The sequence below is a fragment of the Argentina silus genome, assembly GCF_951799395.1.
Source record: "Argentina silus genome assembly, chromosome: 14".
Classification (NCBI taxonomy): Eukaryota; Metazoa; Chordata; class Actinopteri; order Argentiniformes; family Argentinidae; genus Argentina; species Argentina silus.
The window spans coordinates 19,387,773-19,408,009 of NC_139668.1; the positions used below are offsets into that span (position 1 = coordinate 19,387,773).

A 20,237-nucleotide genomic window follows, 5' to 3' on the forward strand; every position below is an offset into this window, starting at 1 on the left:
ATGAAGTCCACAGGGAGCGACAAGGGCGCCCAGCCCGACGGCTTCCTCTCCGACCTGGACGAGCTGGACAGCGGCAGCGAGAGCTCCGACAACAAATCCACGGGAGGCGGCTGCAGCCCTCCGAGGGGCCGGGACGGGGCGGGGCAGAAGGGGGGCAGGCACCTGGTGGGCGTCAGCAAACAGAGGCAGGCAGCCAACGCGCGGGAGAGGGACCGGACCCACAGCGTCAACACGGCCTTCACCGCCCTACGCACCCTCATTCCCACCGAGCCCGCGGACAGGAAGCTCTCCAAGATCGAGACGCTGCGCCTCGCCTCCAGCTACATCTCCCACCTGGCCAACGTGCTCCTGCTGGGGGAGGACTGCCTGGACGGGCAGCCCTGCCTCAGGTACCAAGGCATCCTGCAGACCAGCAACCACCAACCAATCAGCACTCCCTCTCTCAGACCCATATGCACTTTCTGTCTCAGCAACCAGAGGAAACTGGTGAGTCCTCACATATCAAGGATTTACTAGTGGATCAGGAGGTTCCGAGTTGAATTGAGCTTGTGTGCTACTAAAGGTGCAGGTGGCAGTCCATGAGATAAAAAAGGATGTGGCTTTAGACAGTAGATCGATGCCATAGGTTGGAACATGTTATGTGCTGAAACCCCTTCATTTTCTAAACACCATCGATCACTGAATATTATACAGATACGTATTTGTGGCAGCATTAACGTAACAGCATATCATATTCAAATACATCACAAACTTGCCAGGGAAATTATTCATATTGTGTTCCTATGGGATAAGAAGTAGGATACTCTGCCTATACTGCTGTCTGTCTGTGGTAACCACCGTCATGTCTCTGCCTCCACAGCTCAGAGATGGAGAAAAGCACACAACTGTCTGACATGGGCATGCACTGTCAAGACAAGGATGCATCCCTAGCCACACTCTTATGTTTACATGTAGAGATATCTATGAGTGAAAGTCAAACAGTAGGACTACATAATTTTGTATATATTTGCAATATAATAGGACAAAAACACTGAAATGCACTTTCCGTTCACTGTGTGTGTGTGTGTGTGTGTGTCTTATCCACTGTGTTTTGGTAAAATGTAACTTGAGCCCATGTGTAAAGTTGCTCCTTACAGGCGGCTATTTTCGTATCAGATATAGTAAGCCCTAGTGCCCCACTCCTAAAAAAATGTCTTGCCTAGTCACATGATTGTAACAGAAGCCTGTGCAGTGCAGCGGTAGCTGTCAGCTGAGTAGGGTAGTCGTCTGTGGCCTGGTAATCTTGTCCTGTCCCTTGACTCATCTTTTGCCAAGTGAGGAGAGGGTGCTTGATTATTATCAGTTGTAAACAGGCTTTCAAGTCGAACGAATTGCCCCAGTTGGACTTTATGATTCGGTCTCGTGTCTGCTTGATTCCAAATCCGATTCCAAAGTTTGATTTACTGCGTGGAGGCGTGCGAGCGCAGCAACTCCACCTGTTTTGTGATCAGAACTTGTACCACAATAACAACTGATATTCCATGTACAATTAGACATGGAATGTAACGTAGACAGTAGAAACAGTATGACTGTATGTGATACAGTTGCATTGTACTGTATTGTAACGCATAATCTAAGGAGCAAGACATCTTGTAACTGACTTGGCTTAATGAGAAATGAGGATTTGTAAAGACACTGATTTGGGGAGCATAATGCTATTTGTCGATATGTCGATAACAGGTTTACTTGCATATATAGGGTGGAATCCTAACTCGAGATCTGCGTGCGTTAGTCGAATCATCGTGCAACTGCATATTGCTAAAGTATTTCCCAACTCACATTTCACAATCACACAACAGTAGTTCTACAGTATGTGTGCAGACAGTAAATGTTTGTTCCATGTTTACTTTATGAATTGATTTGGTAAATAGTAAAAGAACATATTCTGCAATCAACAAAAAAAACGATAGAAATTAGATAGATATCTTATTTTTTTCCCCAACAAATTATCACTTGAAACGTTGCACACTCTCTGGAATACCTGAACACTTTACCTCAATGAAGACCCCTGAATGTATTATGTAAATCCTGATAGAATTTATAGGCCTACCTCTAAATCTAGTCTAATGTGTGACATTGTTGTAAACATACTTGAATGTATCCTAACTTATGTCTATTTACATTAATGACCTAACGTTTGTCCTTTGCACAGAGAAAACAATATGAAGCTGCGTGAGAAAGAAATATGTATTTTTGTACAATATGTGAAATTTGAGTGTGATATTATGTGACTTGTAATTCATTACAATCATTAAATTACTTTCAAAATAATATTGGACTGACTTATTTTGTCACTGAAGGAAGACAGGAAACAAGAAAAGGGTCTTAATTTGGTCCAACAATTGCACATTAGTCACACGGAGAAAGCATTTGGTCAAGCCTTCATACGAAGTAAACAGTAGGTCACATTGTTACTTACAGTACAGTAGATACATACTCTATTCACCTGTTGGTTGTATCCACTGGTCTATTACAGTTTTTCTCAATTGTTTCAGTACATTTCTTGAAACAGTGTTAAACTTTTCAAAACAGTTTAAATCCTAGAGACCTTAACCCTGAAGTCTGCTACCCATTGACCCCACCAGACGCTGGGTGTCTTCTCTGGTGATGCTCTGTCAGGCCTGTACTGCAGCCATTTTCAGTTGTTGTTTGTTTTGAGGTTTGAGTAGGCTTTTTGCCTACTATCTTACCATCAGGAAATTAAAATGGATTGAAATCTGAAGATTGACTTGGCCAGTCAAGAATTTTCAGATTTTTGTCCCTGAAAACTCCCCAGTTGCAATGGCAGTATGTTTGGGGTCATTATATCTTGCATCTTACTGTATGGTAATTTTTAAATTGTTATGATAGATTATGTGTTGTCCACAAAGAGGATGTCCTACGCTGTGATACCATGATGGGGTTTTAAAACATACGTTTCCTTGGACACCATTGTTTAGAACAGGGTCCATTCTCAGTCAGGAAGTACAGACAGCACCGCTGGAGCATATGGTGTGGCCAGAGGATGAATTTGTTATCATAAATTCAACAAAATACAAAACTTTTCTAGCACTGCCTTTTGTGCTGAGCTGTTACGTCCTTTGCTGTGACGCCTTTTAAATGAGAATACAAAAGAATGATACCTTTTTCATCAATAAACTATTAAAAGAAAAACTCCAGAGGACACAGCTGTCACACCATGGACCTGCTGTGTTTTACAGACTTTATGAACCAATTGATAATCACTCTGAACATTTAAAGTAATGCAGGGTAGATCTTATGCACATAGATTATCCACCAGCGACCTCTGGTGGACACATGTTTGGAGACATGTTTAAGTTTATGAGACATACATTGTGTATAATTGTCCACATAGGGGAATGAGGCATTCTATTCCAACCAGGTCCATCACAGTATTATCTGCAACACACATCCCAAAACGGAGTCATAAATCACAGATAATGTGGTCTCATACACGTTGTGGCATAAGAATTCACCTCATACTCTGTGGCAGCAACTTACAAGGTATTCAATTCTCTATGGGTCATTATCTAGTATGGAGCACATTATAGTACTGTGCTGGGACTTCTCGAACTTGCCGTTTGCTGCCTCGAGTATCGAGGTGTGGTTTGATCGGTGCTATCCACTGATGCAATAACAGCCTATTGGCAGAGGTCTTGCTTTGACTCCTGATTGGTGGAATTTACCCGCCTTGTTGCTTCACTCAGGCGATCTGCTACGCCGCCGTTCTCCATAAACAAGGATCCTGGCACATTTGTACAACTCGTGCATTTTACTGAAGGCTTTCCAGTAGCGCGCAAGCCAGCAAAAACAAGCGTGCACGCGCTCGACAAACAGCTGTACATCAGAGCAGCAACAAGAGCAGCAACAAGCAGGGTTTATCTGTTTTTAAAGACATGCCCAGGGAATGAAGGAAATTAGCCAGCTGGCTACAACTGGCACATTAACAGTAATGTTGATTAATGTGCATGGTCTGTTGTTAAAATACATTAAATGTAACGCTTAAAAACATGACAACCACACATTTATCATTTTAGTCATCTTTATTTCATACAAAAGTCAATTGGTTCATCAGATTAAAGAAATTAGTAACCAATATGAATCGATTAGCTGGCAATGGATCTTACAGAGGGATGCCTGGGGTTCTACCAAGGTGACACTGCACAAGGTCATCAGATCACCAAATCATTTAGTACAGATTTATCCAGAGTAGAGAGTCAAAGACCTATACCCATTATAGAAGAGTGAAAATCCTTTGGCGAAAAGGCATGATCTATCAATTTAGGGTGCCTTTAAGTCACGGCAAAAGGCATATTCCAATAGAACAGTTTCAGGTTAGACTTACTGGCAGCTACGATATTGAGCATCTGTCTGAATCTCGTGGAATGTTTTATTTCCAAATACAGAAAGCATAATAACACTAATATCAAAGGGTTTAAATTTCCCGCTTTCCATAGACATCAACAGTTAAATTAATTTGTGAATTTCTGACTGAGGTTTAATTCACAATCTCTGCACCTCTTAATACAGTGCAAGTTAAGAGGAGGTCGAATAAGGACTCGTTCATTACAGCCCTTGAATGTTACATATAAATGTTGGAGGGGGGGGGGGGGACAGGAGGTAGAATAGAAAAAGGAACTTTGAAAGACAAGCACTTCTGTAACAAAAACATTCTACTGCTCCTGCTGCTACGTTGTTAAAAATGCACATCTTCAGATCGAGGCCTCAGTCTGCTTCCTCCTCCTCAGACTCAGACTCTGGAAGACAGGATCACAAAAATAAATAATAATAATAATAATCAGTACTTTGAATTTACTGGACATCAACATAAGCATGACTTTAGCCAACGTGTCTCGTGTCAACTGGTGGAAAAAGATGGGCTCCTTTCATGAGGTGAAACAAAGGGCAGGCAACGATGTTTACCTTCCTCTGCGTTCTTGAGCCACTCAACAAATTTCTTCATCTGCTCAAGGAAGACGCTCTTTCCTTTGGCGACGTGGGCCTCCGTGTACCACTTTAGAATGGCCTCTTCGCTCAAAACGTCCGCTGTGACGGGAAGCGAAGAAAATGAACGTCAGAAGGGATGGAACACGGGTGGAATTGGTCAGTGAAAATGAGCACCTATGCAACACACACCTTTGTAGAGGAGCACCACAATTTTCTGGAAGGAGTTCATGAAGTGGATGTTGTCATAACAGTACTCCTGGATCTTCAGCAGCAGGGTGATCTCAGACAGGCCCTGGGAGGTGAACGCCTTCAGAAGGGGACTGTATTGCTGCAGAGGACCAATGACAAGTTAGATGAATAAAAAAATATATATAATAAATTAATAAAAATTCCTTCTTCTAGCATTGTGACTGCCAATGGCCCCTGGTCCGAGCATTGATTACTTTATCTTATGATGACTGACGGATAGACGATTCACTTACTTAAACAAATGTATGTTGTAAGTCGCTTTGGACAAAGGCGTCTGCTAAATGCCATAAATGTAATGTAAATGTAGATGCAAGGGTGGGGGTACTGAAATCATTCCACACTTAAATTTGGTCCATTTAAATTACATCAAACTACTAAATATTACACAGCGAGCACTGGGCAGTACCTTCAAGATTTTGATGGCTTGTTCTGTGACCAGCTCCTCCTTCTTGTTCCACTCCACAGAGCTCATTACACTGGTCCATATGATGCCGATCATGGTCTGCTCGGAGATGTTGGTTTTCTTCATCTCCTCTCTGACGTAGGCAATAATCTAAACAAACAGACGGGGGGGGGGGGGGGGGGGGAAGGAAAAAAAAAACGCCCAGAAAAGTTAGTTATATATATATAGTTATAACAGCAGAGTGTAACGGAAAGTCACAGGCCTCTGCCTTTATAAGCAGTTGAGTATTAGAACGTTGGTGACTGTGCTCACATCCTTTAAGGGGTCCCCGCGAGACATCAGCTCCTGGAGCTCTTTCTGCAGCTCCTTACGGGCCCCGATGGACTGCTGGTTCCTGGCAAAATCAGAAAGCTCCTTCAGCCCGGCATCAGTGAAGTACTTAGAAAAATGCTCACAGCTTCGTTTATTGGCAGGAAAGAGTTCCTGTAACAAAATAGAAAATTGTAACCACATTAAAGCATTTATTTATTTAACAAAAAGGCAAGTTAAAAAAGAATAAATCAAAGCTCTTGGAAACTTTACCATCAGCCTGTTGTCCATGCCGACTTTTCTAAGCATGGCAGCAACTGAGTTTATGTCCTTTTCATTGATCCAGGATTTGAACAGTTTCACGGCAAAGGCTGCAGATACTCCTGCAAACAGAAATAAGGCCTGAGTTACTGTTACTCAGCAAGTACGCTACTTACATACGGTATGAATTACATCCATTTCACAATTATCATATTCCCTTTTTTTTTTTGGTTTGTTAATGAGACAATTGGGGGTTTCCAGCAACCCTGATCATCCATACTTAAACGTTGAGCAGCAAGAACTCACCCTCTTTGACAAGGTTCTCATTAAAAAGACTGTTCAGGATGGAGGCTGATATGTTCCCTTTGCCCAAGAGGATCCCAGTCAGCATGGCCAGCTTGTTGCGCTCCGACTCAGTGAACCCCTTTAGAAACAGCAGCAACTGTGGGGTACACAGCAAAGAGCCTCGTCAGACACTGATGGAAGATGGCTCACCTGAAGCTACTCCACATCTCAGCCGTCAGGGACAAAATGAAACAAATGAAGGCTCAACCCTCTTGACCCCATCGCGGCCGTGGACGGCCTTGATTTGCTAACCATATTAAGTGCATTGAAAACTGAAAACTAGCTAGCAAGAGTACATTGTACACGCAAGGTTGTCACTGTAAAAGCGTCTCTTTGTCACAGCTGAAGAGGGAATCGCTGTTTTGGGGAGCGGAGGCCACCGAGCACCGAAGGCCCACTTTCAATTATTATTCCTCCACTGTGTCTTTTACCATAACCATACTGTGCTGATGAGACAGGTGGATAGCTAGTAAACTGTGGCTCTGCTCTGTCTGATCCTGTCCCGGACCAACAGGTCTCAGAGCAGCTTTTCCCCTCAGCCCATTAGACTGTTGAACTTGACGCCTTCAATATGTAAACATTTATCAAATTAGAATGAAGAGTATGAAACAACATTACAGCAGAGTGAGTCAACATGAATATAAATCATTCTGCCATGGACTTGGTGTCATTTTAAAAGAGGAAATCGTGGTCTTTAAAACTAAACAAATCCCATTTTCCTCTGTTATAGCTATACCCGTTGGTTTAGAATGCGGTAAAATTAGCATTTAACTGGGTATTCTCAGTAATCTACAGCAGCATTCTAGAGTTCTACTGGGGGCTAGAGGGTTAAATACCATTTTAAGTGAGCCGACCAAAAGGCAAGAACAATCACGAGTGAGCAAGCCATTGCTTGCAGAGCAATTCTTCCAGGTGTTCTTTTCCATGCAACTCTACAGAGAATTCTGCAAGTCCCATCATGCATCTCTTTTCTAGCAACAACACAAACCAACTGTTGCCTGGACTCACCTTCTTGATCTCCTCTTCAAACCCTTTCTCCAGGTACTTGTACCGCCTGATCAGCTTGTTAAAAACCTAGGAGTTAAAAACCGTAAAATGTAATGAGTGGAAACGTCAGTCAAAAGTTTGGACACACCTTGCCAAGAGTGTGCAACGCTGTCATCAAAGCAAAGAATAAAACAATAAAAACCATTGAATGAGAAGGTGTCCAAACTTTTGACTGGTACTGTATATTACAATAGACATGACATGGGAGCTTATTGACATTACTCACCTGAGCATACGCTTGCATTGTCTCCAGGTCTTCTTGTGCCGTAAAGAGGCAGAACTCTGTGCGGGTCATGTCATCAGATAGAGTCCCTCCTGGGGCTACAGGTGAAGGAGAGAAAGAAGGAAGGATTTCAGGGGGCTGAACGGGTTGGAGGTTACAGGTTAAATGGTTTGCATGCGTGCTAGGCTTACTCACCCAGCATTCCGCCAGCCACCAGGATGTCAAAGAGTGTCTCTGCATACCGCCGGTAGTCAAGTTTGGCGCCAGAGGCATCAAGGAATTTTGCAACAGCTTCCAAATCAGAGCCAGTTTGATTCAAGCCTTGTACGATACTTTCTTGAAACTGAGTAGGGTCAAATCTCTCCTTTTCATCTGTTGAGGAAAGAGCAACAATAACCACAGACTTTCACAGTACATTTTATGACGGGCAGTTGCCGAAGGTGACGTCGCCACCTACCTCTTTTCCTAGTTTTGAAACGCTGGCCGGTTAGCGTTGGCTTTTGCTGCTTTTGATTATTCATAAAAGACCCCCTCTGAGACAGTGGAAAAACAAGACACAAGTGTGAGAATTAACCTTTGTTCAACAATGCATTCAAATTCATGTGGGTATTGAATGGACAATAATCGCTTACAATACAGCTTGATAGCAACTAATGAAAACCGTGCTACTTTAATACATTACCAACAGGCGGTAGCAGTGATCGGCTGGCTTCCTGGGCCCAGCAATGAGTCAGCTACCACTACTACTTTGAGGAATGTAGCTAGCTGGCTAGCTAAAGTTGGCTTGCTACAGCGTCGAAATGATAGCAAGCCAATGCGTACAGCTAGTTAGCTAATAACAGTGCCAACAAAAACGTAGCTAGCCGTCTAAATAAAGTCCAGATCTGCAAAGTGATCTACTAGAGCAATACTATAACTAGTTGGCAGCTAGCGCGTTGGTGAGGTTGTACCATGCGTCAGTAGTGACGGGCTGACTAGGCCCAAGCGAGCTGAAATTAGGAACAAAGAGAAAGGAAGTCGGATCTCACCCACAATGTCGCAAACAGTCCTGCCACTAGCAACCATCAATCAATACAACTCAAATGGATGGCTAACAGTCTCTAATGCTTCCCTTGTACCAGTCAAACAAAGCAAACAGTCAGTTCTTCCTTTCGACATGATTGAGATGGGCTAGCTAGCAACTTAGCACAGGAGGCTCCAGCCAGGTTGAGCGTTGCAGCCGGGCAGGCTAGCCAACAACTCCGGGAAGAGATACTTCCATAGCTGCAATACTTGTTGTTGTTGTTGTTTTTTTTTTTACATCGACATATTCATAGATAAACATAACATTTGCGCTAGATGTGTGAAAGAAACTTACCGAAATTAATGTAGATAAAAAACGGTTAGAGACCCTGGGAATTCAGACGCGATTTCAGCCCAAACAAAAAGACCTTTTCCAGATTCAACTGCCAGGGTTGGTTTAAGTACGCAGGCGCGCTGCACCGCGGACCCTACCACTTCTCCAGGAGGGGGGTCGGCTGAACAGAAGGCGGCGAGAAGGACATTATCACAAAACTTCTCCGGGAAGTTAATTGAAAAATACTTTGCTATAAACATTTCAGTATGTTTTATGGCTATATAACACCTTTACATGTATGAATGTTGTTGGGTTGTAAAAAGAAAAAAAAAAAGAAAAAAAATGGTAGTATCCCTCTCATTCAATGTGGCCAGAAAACGCCTTCATGAGCTTTTCCCGTATCAAATGTTACCTGGTGTACTATAGTTTTGACATGGTACATTATGATGTATTTATTGTACCATGATAAGTCATTAAATTGAATAGCAATCCTTCTCATACAACTTTTGTGTTTTGAAGGTATTGTCTGTTGTATCGTTTACAATCAAATGTACCGTACCTGTAAATCTGACACATAAATAATTGGCAAAAAGGCAATTTTATTTGGTACAATTGGGGAAGAAAAAAAAGAAGAAAAAACACAAACAAAAAAGTAAAATCGGCATGAAAACATTGAATCACTTAAGCGAGAGGCCGTGATTTATCGTCAGGCCCCTACCAAGTGACAATATTGACAAGAAACCACGGCCCCCTAGGGCATTATTGCTTTTATACAACGATTAGTAAAACAATACTTTAAGTATGTATTTCGTGATAGATTGTGGTGGTTTCTGCCCTGCGCTGAGAAATATAGTTCCCAAAACTACAAACGTTGTCAAGGGAACGTGATCCAACATCCAGAGTGGTACCTGCACACATCTACTGTGGTGATTTAACTGTGACATTATCGCAGGGTTTGCCAGGTCTGGCTACATTTTCCAGCCCAATGGCCTCAAAACCCGCATTAAAGCCAGAAAAGTAGCCCCATTTGTTTTCGCAGAAAGAGAGGAATTGCCACATTTATTCATGTGTCTCATCTCATCAATGCCTCATAGTCGGCAGCAGCCAGGGTATGAAATTAACTTTTTGGTCTCCCAGTCAAGGCGTCCGATCCGATGGGTGAGAAAATTCACCAGCCACTCAGATTTTCTACCCGCCACACTTTTTTTTAAACCAATATTACGACAAAGATCACAAAAACACTTTAGCATGACTTCTGACGCAATGAACATTACTCCATGCAGAAAAACGGGCCTCCTGTAAAAGGAGTTATTTTCCCCCCTGGCAGCAGCAGGTAAGAGAAATCCCCTGGTGACCGCGGTGCAACAAACACATGAAGTTGCCAGTTCTCTCTGGTCCACACGCTAGAATTGGTCGTTCCTGCATAGCAAGTCACAGCTTAAAATACATTTTACACCGCCAAATACTTCCCTCGGATCACAATAACACAAACTATGGCTGTTATTTCAAGAATGGTATTTTAAGTCCTGTTAATGCAATCAGGATAATATACATAGTCCTTAACCAACACAGCTTTTCTAATAGTTTACTTTCTTTCTCCAAATGTAAACAAAATGCACCTGATACATGATGCATATTTTAACTGCAATGCATTACAACTAGAACCCAGACCCAGACCCAGAACAAGATTCGGTTCCCAAAACACCAGCGAGGGGACGACCACATATGGTCAGTAATATATAATTACACTGCCATCTAGTGGTCAGAAGTCCGGAGGACCCACTTACTTCTATAACATACAAAAACATTTTTATATATATATAATTATAATAGCCACCTACTGACCACTTTGTTCATCTGTCTTAAACTGCTGATTCCAGTTATATAAAACACTTTATTGTTCCCATCAGGGATGAACCCGGTATAAGGTGAAATGTACAGGTTCTGAAAACTGGCCAGAAATGCCTTAGACTTATTGCCGTCAAAACCATGAGTTATGTCTGTGCCAAGATGGGCTCAAAGCCTTGAAGTGGCTGAAAGTTGCACACTGAAGGTGTATTTCAATGACTTGTTATGGATTAAGTACCATACAGTAGCTACAATGCATTTTATGATATAAGAAGTGACACACTCTTCTCTATGAATTGTGGCCTGTTGTCGATCCGCTGTGAAGCCGTAGAGATCCAGGTAGTAACTAGAGACAAGGTCTCTCTTATCACAGAAAACTGGTTCACCGGCATGCTGCTTAACCGACACGAGAACGGGCGCGTCATAATATATATAATAAATGCCATTTAGCTGACGCTTTTATCCAAAGCCATGCATACATTTTTCAGTATGTATATATTCTCCCAGCGAGAGTCGAACCCACAACCTTAGCGTTGTTGCTTCACGGAACAACACACACACTCTAGCAACCAATCCTATACACTCCCCTCTTTTCAGACATGTGGGTGAGTCTGAGGGGGGTTGTAGAAACATTGTACCAACGTTGTACCACTTTTTGTGTCTAAACAAAAACACAAGGTTTCTATCTTTACTCTAGAAGCCAGGGAGACAATGAACAAACAACCAAACAACAACCGAATGAAAACATTAAACAAGCTTTTACTTATGTGATTAATGTCATACACTGCTCAAAGCCGATGGAAGCTTATCTTTTGCGTTCAGTGTCAATAGACTGAATTGTAATTCCATTCATTAATAATTCAGTAATTCATTCACTGAGCAAGCGACGCTTGCGATCATGCAGATGTACTCTGTGAAGTCCATGCTCTCATCAGCATTTTGGTCCATCGCCGCCATCAACTTGTCCAGTTCTGGACCCCCCTTCTGCTCATGTGACAGCAGACATAGGAACAAACGTCAGTTAGGGGCGCTCAGTGGCGTAGCACACTAAGGCGCATACCATATCATCGCAAGGTCCCTGGTTCGATTCCGGCCATCGACATATCCTGCATGTCATCCCTCCTCTCTCTCTCACCCATCCTTCCTGTCAATCTCTACTATCTCTATCCCAATAAAGCAGAAATGCCCTAAAAACATATATTCAAAAAACAAAAAACGTCAGTTACAGTAGGTTATAAAGGGTTTCTCTTTGGCCAGCCTGCTAGTGCCCCTGCTGTAGCAGAGTAACTCCGAGAGACACATACAGTAAGGAGGTCAGAGGTCAGCGCCATGGTAAAGCTATGCGTCTTGTAATTTAATTGCATTTTCAACCCACCGTACCTCTCCATAGAGTCTACAGCATGTAAGCTGAGAACATTTCGACTGAATGGTTGAATTTGGTTTTCTTCTGCACCGCAACATACTGGTGTGATCCATTTCATCATGCAGGGGGAAATTCTGAGCAGCTGTTGTCTGCTTTTATGATATGATTAAATACTTGAAATGATTAAATACCTGAAATGATTAAATACCTGTTAAATGGTTAAAGTTGATCTACAGATATGAATACTGTTTCCCATGGAGGCCATCCACAGTGTGGTGTGTGTGGTAGTTCATAACCAGAGAGCAAGGCCAGGGTGTGCTACATGTCCCATGCATCAACCTCACCAAGTCAACTTCCTGTATGTGCAAATATACTTGGCCAAGTAAAAGAATTCTGATTCTGATTCTGATGTCAATACTAGCAGTGCTGCATTCCAAATCAAAAAGGTCGTCTGCTCTGTGTTTCTGGTTTAGCTAAGGGGTGTTTTAATAGGCATGGTCACACACGCACTCGCACACGCACACGCACACGCACACTCACACGCACACTCACACACACACACACACACTGTACTTTGTGTCAGTTTGAGGTTTGTGCCAACGCCCAGGGTGAAGTAAACGCACCTGCTCCCTATGTCTACATGTCTGCAGGTGGAGCTAAAATGGATAGTTTGCTCAAATAACCAAAGAATTTGATGTTTCTTTACCTTGATAGTGAATAAACACAGACCTCCAAGATACGAGTGAATAATGACTTATTATATATACCCTTCAACTACAATTATCTCTGTTTTATAATGAACTCTGTTAAACACATCCATTCTTGTGCAAATAACATTTGTGTTTGTTTTACTGTAATTATATAGGCCTACACAGCCTGTGTCCTTGAAAGCATGCAACCTGATGTTATATTGCTTCAAAAAAGTTAACAAATGCATTTGTCATAATAAAGAGGATCAATTTGGTGCATTGTCCCTTTAATATTTGGAAATAGATGTACTGTGGTGTGATGGACTCTTTGTAGAGAATGTATTGGCTTGGCTTTGGTGTAATAATGTCACTCTTCAAGTGATGATCTAGAAGAACAATACTCTGGGTATCAGTGTATCAGTAAGAACAATACTCTGGGTATCAGTGGATTTGTGGATTTTCACTAGACCTTTGCTAGACTTTACTTTCCGTCAATATCCGGCATCACAGTAACTTATATATGAGGCTAATATTATTAATTAATTATTAATATTATTATTATTACATATTATTATTAGTCATGGAAACAACATATAATCTCCAAGCCTTGTTTTCCATTGTTTCTCCGAGGAATGGGAAGCACCTGTTGTGTGTGTGTGTGTGTGTGTGTGTGTGTGTGTGTGTGTGTGTGTGTGTGTGTGTGTGTGTGTGTGTGTGTGTGTGTGTGTGTCACTGGTTAGGAATGGTATCCACCCTCTCTCAGCCCACACAGATGACCTTCTTTTGTTGTAGGACCCAGAGACAGGTTCTTCACAGGGTACAACAGAGGACAGGACAGAACATTATAATAACACCTTTATTTGCACAGCGCTTTTCTAAACAAGGAAACAAAGCGCTAATGCGCTAATGTACATGACCGCTTTCCATATTCTGCTGTTGCACAATGATGACATTCATTTGATGATGATGATGATGATGATGATGATGATGATGATGATGATGATGATGAATGTCATGGCACACCTTGTATCAGTACATGCAGTGGTACAGTATGAGCATTTTGCCACTGAGAGTTAGATGAGCAGAGGTAAAGCTGGCCCTGTCTAAAATCCTTTTTGATAGGCAACCTTAAAGCAAGCCCACCCACTTATTCGAAATTCAATAATTAATGTTAATAACATGAATTACATTAACAATTAATGTTCATGTTAATGTTCTCTCAAATGCATGAAAGCACTTGGAAAGCAGTGGTGATGGTGTACGTGAACCATCATCAATTAAGTTGTACCTTAGATACCTCTTAGCACCACTGGAGGGAGACAGAGCACACTGACACGACACCGGTTTGTCCTGTGCTCTTTTACCCTGCTGTTGGAGTGTCAATGGAGGTCGACGTCAGAAGACAGGCTCGTTGTAATGCATGCAATGGAATCAGGAATGGTACCGCAATAAAGCTTGGAAAGGTGGAGGGCCTAAATCCTCTCTCGTCGCGGGATACCCTGTGGAGGCTCCGTCGGCCGGTGATGCACCCAACTGGCGCCGCCGAAGGTGACCTCTGGGGGGCGCTAGCACCTGGAGCCTCGTCCTGGACCCTGATTCATGCCACTGATATCAAGATTCAAGATTCAAGATTCAGATGTGAAATGTAGAAAACACCAGAGAATCTGGCCCTCAAAAAGGATATGCATTTGAATTTACAGTAGGGCCTGAGGAACTATTTTCATTGTTAGTCAATGGAATTGATGAATTAATTAATTTAAATGAAAACCATTGTAGAATCATGAAGTAGTACCAGGAGAAAAACCACGCACAGGTCAAACGCCCCTACGCTTGAAGACAGGGACGGTCGCGTCATTGTTTGCCTAAGCTAATAATTTGCTCTCTCTGATTAAATCTAATGATTGGAGCTTGCACCAGCTAGATTGTTAGTATGCTTTCCATGAAATTATATATCGAAATTGTTCTATGCCTCATTCCAAACGTTCACACTTGTAATTGGGCCTGTGTGCAGGTGGGAGATCAATATATCATCATCATCATCATCATCATCAACGAGAATTGAGTGAATCTGTGGAGTGAATCATTGAAGACATTTGATTACACAATGCCCATGATTCACTCATTTTAAAACCTACAGAGATTCACAACGCAGCCTAACCTACCTGTATGAACGGCCTTGGTAAGGCTGTCTTGCTTAACATCCACGATATCACCACTTCACTCCAGCGCATGAACGCCCAGGGCGGCGCCTGGCTATAAATTCCTTCCTATTTTTCAACGACTGCGCATTTCATCAACTCTCCTCTGCCAACTGCCTATCCCTGAACGGTGAGAGTTCTCTTTTACAGACAAATCTACACTTCTTGTTAGACTGGTATTGTGTGTTTGTTGTAGACAATATGCTTTAAGGTTAAATAGCTTTGCTAATACTGGGCTCATTAATCTGGTCAGAGGAGTTTGAATACTTTCATTCTTGATTTTGCGCGATGAACTTTGAACGGCAGTTCTCTATTGAGTAGTTGTCATGCCAGAATAACTTTTATCCGTAGCCTAGATTAAACATTAAAACAGTAACAGTAGCATTTGGTATAGCCTGATCATATGGTCATCAATAAATTAGGCTAATGATTGAACAAATCTGACTGTAATCAAACTTGTTATAATAAGGGGGAAAGAGCATGTTCCAATGTAACAGTTAACATACGCTTCTGCAGCATATTGTATTTCAGTGGTTTTGTCTTCAAAATCGGAGTTTTTAAACATCCTTTAACATTTGATTTAGTAACATTTTATGCCATCCACTGCTCTGACTCTTATCAACCAAATGCTTAATGATAATCATTCATGTCTGTCTAACATTAACAGACTAGAGTTGACAGACTCAGTAATGACAGGATTTCGAGGGTGTGGTTCTTAATTAATGGGTCTTAGGATCAGCTGTGGACTTGTACACGCATGAGTTCCCTGACTAGCATTGATACAACCTCTCTATTCTTTCTTTGCCCTTCCCTGCTTCCCTGCTTCCAACTTACACAGTTTTTCCACATTCCGTCATTTTCACTCTCCTCTCATACCGGTGGCACACCCCCCTGCTCTCTCTCTCTCTCTCTCTCTCTCTGTCTCTCTCTCTCTGTCTCTCTCTGCCTCTCTCTCTGTCGCTCTGTCTCTCTCTCTCTGTCTGTCGCTCTGTCTCTCTCTCTCTGTCTCTCTCTCTGTGTGTGTGTCTCTCTCTCTCTGTCTCTCTCTCTCTCTGTCTCTCTCTGTCTCTCTGTCTCTCTCTGTCCCTCTCTCTCTCTGTCTGTCTCTCTCTCTCTTTCTGCCCCCCCCTCTCTCTCTGCCCCCCCTCTCTCTGTCTGTCTCTCTCTCTCTTTCTGCCCCCCCCTCTCTCTCTGCCCCCCCTCTCTCTGTCCCTCTCTCTCACTGTACTGTACAGGGCAGCACACGCTGTAATAACAGGGCAGGGACAGACATGCCGGTGTAAGAGAGAGAACTGTGGTAGACTTGGTGGAGCTTTTCTGGATTACTCATATGAGCATTACTCATTAGGATCTCCTCCCCCCCATTCACACACACACACACACACACACACACACACACACACACACACACAGATTTCAAAAGTCTCCACTGATGAAATTTAAGTTGAATTTTATCCAAGATTTTGCATTCAAGTATTTACCCTTCATAATGATGCCATTGCCAGAACAGAGATAGAAAGTTCCATGAGGCTTGGTGCCTGAGGGTGACCAGCAGCAGATCAGGTGACCAGCGGTTTCCTGGTGACCGTCCATTGTCTCTTGTTAAGATGCCTGAACACGATCAATGTCTGCATTCATGAGAGATTCCTGATCGATCAATTTCTGTGTCAACAAAAGATCCGATCCCAATTGACTCAAACTAACCACTCCCATAACCCTAAACCTAATAATGAAGCTCTCTTTCTCTCTCTCTCTCTCTCTCTCTCCCCCTCTCTCTCCTTATCTCCCCCAACCCTCTCTCTCCCTCTCCCCCCTCCCCCCACTCTCCCTCTCCATCCCTCTCTCCCTCTCCCCCCCCTCCCTCCCCCCCCCCACCCCCCTCACCCCCTCTCCCTCTCCATCCCTCTCTCCCTCTCCCCCCCCCCCCCCCCTCACCCCCTCTCCCTCCTCCTCTCTCAGTCTGCAGCCATGCCGTCTGAACTGGAGCGCGCCATGGAGTCCCTGATCACCGTGTTCCACCGCTACGCTGCCAAGGAGGGCAGCGGCAACACCCTCAGCCGCCGGGAGCTCAAGGACCTGATGGAGAACGAGCTCTCCGGTTTCCTCAAGGTGGGGTCGGCAGCCATCTTTGTCTCGGCAGCGGGCAGCTCCTCTAGTGTTGTCTAACTGAGGGGGAGGCCGGCGGAGGTGGAAATTCGGAGGACACGGCTCATTGTTGGACGGTATGGAATGGAATATCAGGCACGAACGTGTTGGATACCGTTTGACACCGTTCCTCATTCCGTTCCGTGCATTGCGATGAGCCCGTCCTCCGATTTCTACCTCCACCGGCCTCCCGTGTTGTCGGTGGTGTACGGTTCTGTTTCCGTATATAAGACATGTGCTAGACATGGTAATGTGCTGTATTTCATTTATAAAGCGCTTTTCCAGGTGCTCAAAGTTTCTTTCACAGGAAAGCTCACTATATCCACTACCAATGTACAGCCTGTAAGCCTTTCTGCCTAGTTAAGGGTCAGGCCATTCCTGTTAGTGGTACACTCTTAAAAAAAAGGTGCTACCTAGAACCATAAAGGGTTCTCCGACTGTCCATGTGGGAGAATCCTTTTGGAACCCCTTTTCTTCTAAGAGTGTATCATTGAAATGACATGTAGTTGAACTCTCCCTCTCTCTCTTTCTCTCTCTCTCCCCCCCTCCCTCTTCCCCTCTCTCTCTCCCCCTCCCTCTTCCCCTCTCTCTCTCCCCCTCCCTCTCCCACTCTCTCTCTCTCACCCTCCCTCTCCCCTCCCCCCCCCTCTCTCCTTCTCTCCCCCCCTCTCTCTCTCCCCCTCCCTCTCCCACCCTCTCTCTCCCCCTCCCTCTCCCCTCTCCCCCCCCTCTCTCTCCCTCTCCCCTCTCCCCCCCCCCTCTCTCTCTCTATCTCCCTCTCTCTGTGTGGTTGTGACCACCCCCCCCCCAGTCTCAGAAGGACCCAGCTGCAATAGACAGGATCATGAAGGACCTGGACGCCAACGGAGACGGCGAGGTGAACTTCGAGGAGTTTGTGTCTCTGGTCGTGGGCTTGTCCATCGCCTGTGAGCAGTGCTACCAAATGCATTTGAAGAAGGCTGGAGGAGCCAAGAAGTGAGGGAGTAGTAGAGGAGTGGAGGAGGAGAAGAAGAAGAGAGGAGATATTTTTCACTTTTGTAATGATGTCACACTGTCCATTAAAAATACTGACCAACCCCAACCCTGATGAGTTTGTGTGTATGTGTTTTTATTTCATTTAACCTTTTTATCCAGGTTAGTCTCATTGAGATAAAAAATATTTTTGAAGAGAGACTGTGTGTGTGTGTGTGTGTGTGTGTGTGTGTGTGTGTGTGTGTGTGTGTGCGAGAGAGAGAGAAAAGGAAATAGAGATGGGTTCTCGTATAGCTAGATAATTAGTCTCTTCATCATTTTGGCAGTTGACTTTTGTAGGGCAGTAATGTACTCCCACCTGGTTTTGACCTTGGGGGCTGAGGGACCTGTGCACACACACACACACACACACGAAGAATCGGAAATAAAACACTGAAGAATAGAGGACGGGTCAAAAATAAGACATACATTTATTCCCAACAATCACTTCAAACGGTTCTGGACATGATCGAACAAACTCAACACAAGTGGTCACATGACCAACTAACACAAGTTAACGTCACGTTATATCTGACTCCAAAAGATATTTCATGGTCAATAATGACTGGTAATGATTTGCTCGTCCCTGTGTGAGGGACAGACAATCGACCATATGGGATCCTAGATTCAACTATGTGATAACCTGGTCACGATTATGTTGTGCTGTTTTAACAGAACCTTTATCTAGCGCACAACATTGCTCACACACACACACACACAGACATACCTTGAGGGTAGAGGGATCTACACATGCACGCCCATGCCCACACACACACACACACACACACACAGACATACCTTGAGGGTAGAGGGATCTACACATGCACGCCCATGCCCACACACACACACACACACACACACAGACATACCTTGAGCGTAGAGGGACCTCCCTCTCGTAGTTGATAAGGACTCACTTAGCAGGTCTGTGAGGAATGTTCCCTCCCACATAATGAACAGTGCAGGCCACACCCTCAGTCCAAACCTCACACTGCCACTGCCACTCTGCTCTCTGATCACGTTATCTCAGTAAAACAGAGATGTTATCTCAATGAGACTGACCTGGGTAAATGACGGTTCAATAAAAAGTGTCTTTATGAAAGAAATAATAAACGAATTGTGATTTTAAAAAAAAATGAAAAATTGCATTTTATTTATCCACATTAGTCTCACTGAGATACAATCAGTTTTACAAGGGAGACCTGGTCAGTGGACTGGACTCTTAGCATTACAGGTTGTAATGTTTCTGTACTGTTTTGGTGAGATTGTACTTAACAGGCCATGAGAGTAACTGTGGGGTGATTGAGTCACAGGACGCAGCTGTGGGGGAGATTTTCATATCATTATTTCACCACAAGGCCCTTCTCTTTGTGTCTCATGGGCTGGTGGGTGTTGGATAGGAGGGAGGGACAGACTCCACTGTTGTTTCCTCTTCTCTCTCTCTTTCTCTCTGTATCTCTCTCTCTCTCTCTCTCCCCCACCCCCCTCTCTCCCTCTTTCCTGTGGACTTGGGCAGGGCCAACTCTGCGGCCTACCAATGTTATTGGTTACAAGGCAAACAAGAGGGTTGCTAGGTTACTGTGGTGTGGGTGTGGGAGGAGGGAGAGTGTGCATGAGCAGTACCACATGAGTAACAAGTCCATGTGACACACACACACACACACACGGCAGGGTTCTAGAATAGGGACTTCCCTCTGTATTGTCCAATGAAACATTCATTATATGGTAGAATCTTGTACTAGGATTGTCAGTCGATGAAAAGGATTTGTTGATTCATTCTTTCCTATTAGCTGATTTTAAATGTTTTATATTTAAGTCATTTAGCAC

At 43.6% G+C, this 20,237-nt stretch overlaps 3 protein-coding genes across 3 annotated transcripts; 2 read left to right on the forward strand and 1 right to left on the reverse strand.

The window, feature by feature from the left end:
- On the forward strand, nucleotides 1-892 carry LOC310815630 (basic helix-loop-helix transcription factor scleraxis; the record flags this gene model as incomplete). The annotated part of the gene is made up of 2 exons (XM_083685484.1): nucleotides 1-486; nucleotides 860-892. 2 exons carry the CDS (start codon nucleotides 1-3, stop codon nucleotides 890-892), a joined length of 519 nt encoding a protein of 172 aa, XP_083541610.1.
- A 3,177-nt stretch (nucleotides 893-4,069) lies between these two features.
- bzw1a (basic leucine zipper and W2 domains 1a) lies at nucleotides 4,070-9,275 on the reverse strand. The gene is made up of 12 exons (XM_083684742.1): nucleotides 9,181-9,275; nucleotides 8,281-8,356; nucleotides 8,019-8,195; nucleotides 7,827-7,921; nucleotides 7,562-7,627; nucleotides 6,515-6,650; nucleotides 6,221-6,330; nucleotides 5,951-6,121; nucleotides 5,642-5,788; nucleotides 5,176-5,314; nucleotides 4,963-5,085; nucleotides 4,070-4,796 (listed from the first exon to the last, which is right to left on the reverse strand). The coding sequence occupies exons 2-12, from the start codon at nucleotides 8,342-8,344 to the stop codon at nucleotides 4,765-4,767; spliced, it is 1,260 nt and encodes a 419-aa protein (XP_083540868.1). The 5' UTR covers nucleotides 8,345-8,356; nucleotides 9,181-9,275; the 3' UTR covers nucleotides 4,070-4,764.
- Nucleotides 9,276-15,252: 5,977 nt separating this feature from the next.
- LOC310814945 (protein S100-A1-like) lies at nucleotides 15,253-18,489 on the forward strand. Its single transcript, XM_083684523.1, has 3 exons — nucleotides 15,253-15,387; nucleotides 17,217-17,366; nucleotides 18,214-18,489. The coding sequence occupies exons 2-3, from the start codon at nucleotides 17,226-17,228 to the stop codon at nucleotides 18,379-18,381; spliced, it is 309 nt and encodes a 102-aa protein (XP_083540649.1). The 5' UTR covers nucleotides 15,253-15,387; nucleotides 17,217-17,225; the 3' UTR covers nucleotides 18,382-18,489.
- The last annotated feature ends 1,748 nt before the right edge of the window (nucleotides 18,490-20,237 follow it).

Bases quoted from the DNA above. Each gene is read 5' to 3' on its own strand.
- bzw1a (XM_083684742.1), bottom strand. From the start codon at position 8,344: ATGAATAATCAAAAGCAGCAAAAGCCAACGCTAACCGGCCAGCGTTTC. The intron at 6,651-7,561 runs GTGAGTCCAGGC...TGTACCCCACAG, and splicing joins TTGAAGAGGAGATCAAGAAG to TTGCTGCTGTTTCTAAAGGG. The intron at 4,797-4,962 runs GTAAACATCGTT...CCTGTCTTCCAG, and splicing joins GCTCAAGAACGCAGAGGAAG to AGTCTGAGTCTGAGGAGGAG.
- LOC310814945 (XM_083684523.1), top strand. From the start codon at position 17,226: ATGCCGTCTGAACTGGAGCGCGCCATGGAGTCCCTGATCACCGTGTTC. The intron at 17,367-18,213 runs GTGGGGTCGGCA...CCCCCCCCCCAG, and splicing joins AGCTCTCCGGTTTCCTCAAG to TCTCAGAAGGACCCAGCTGC.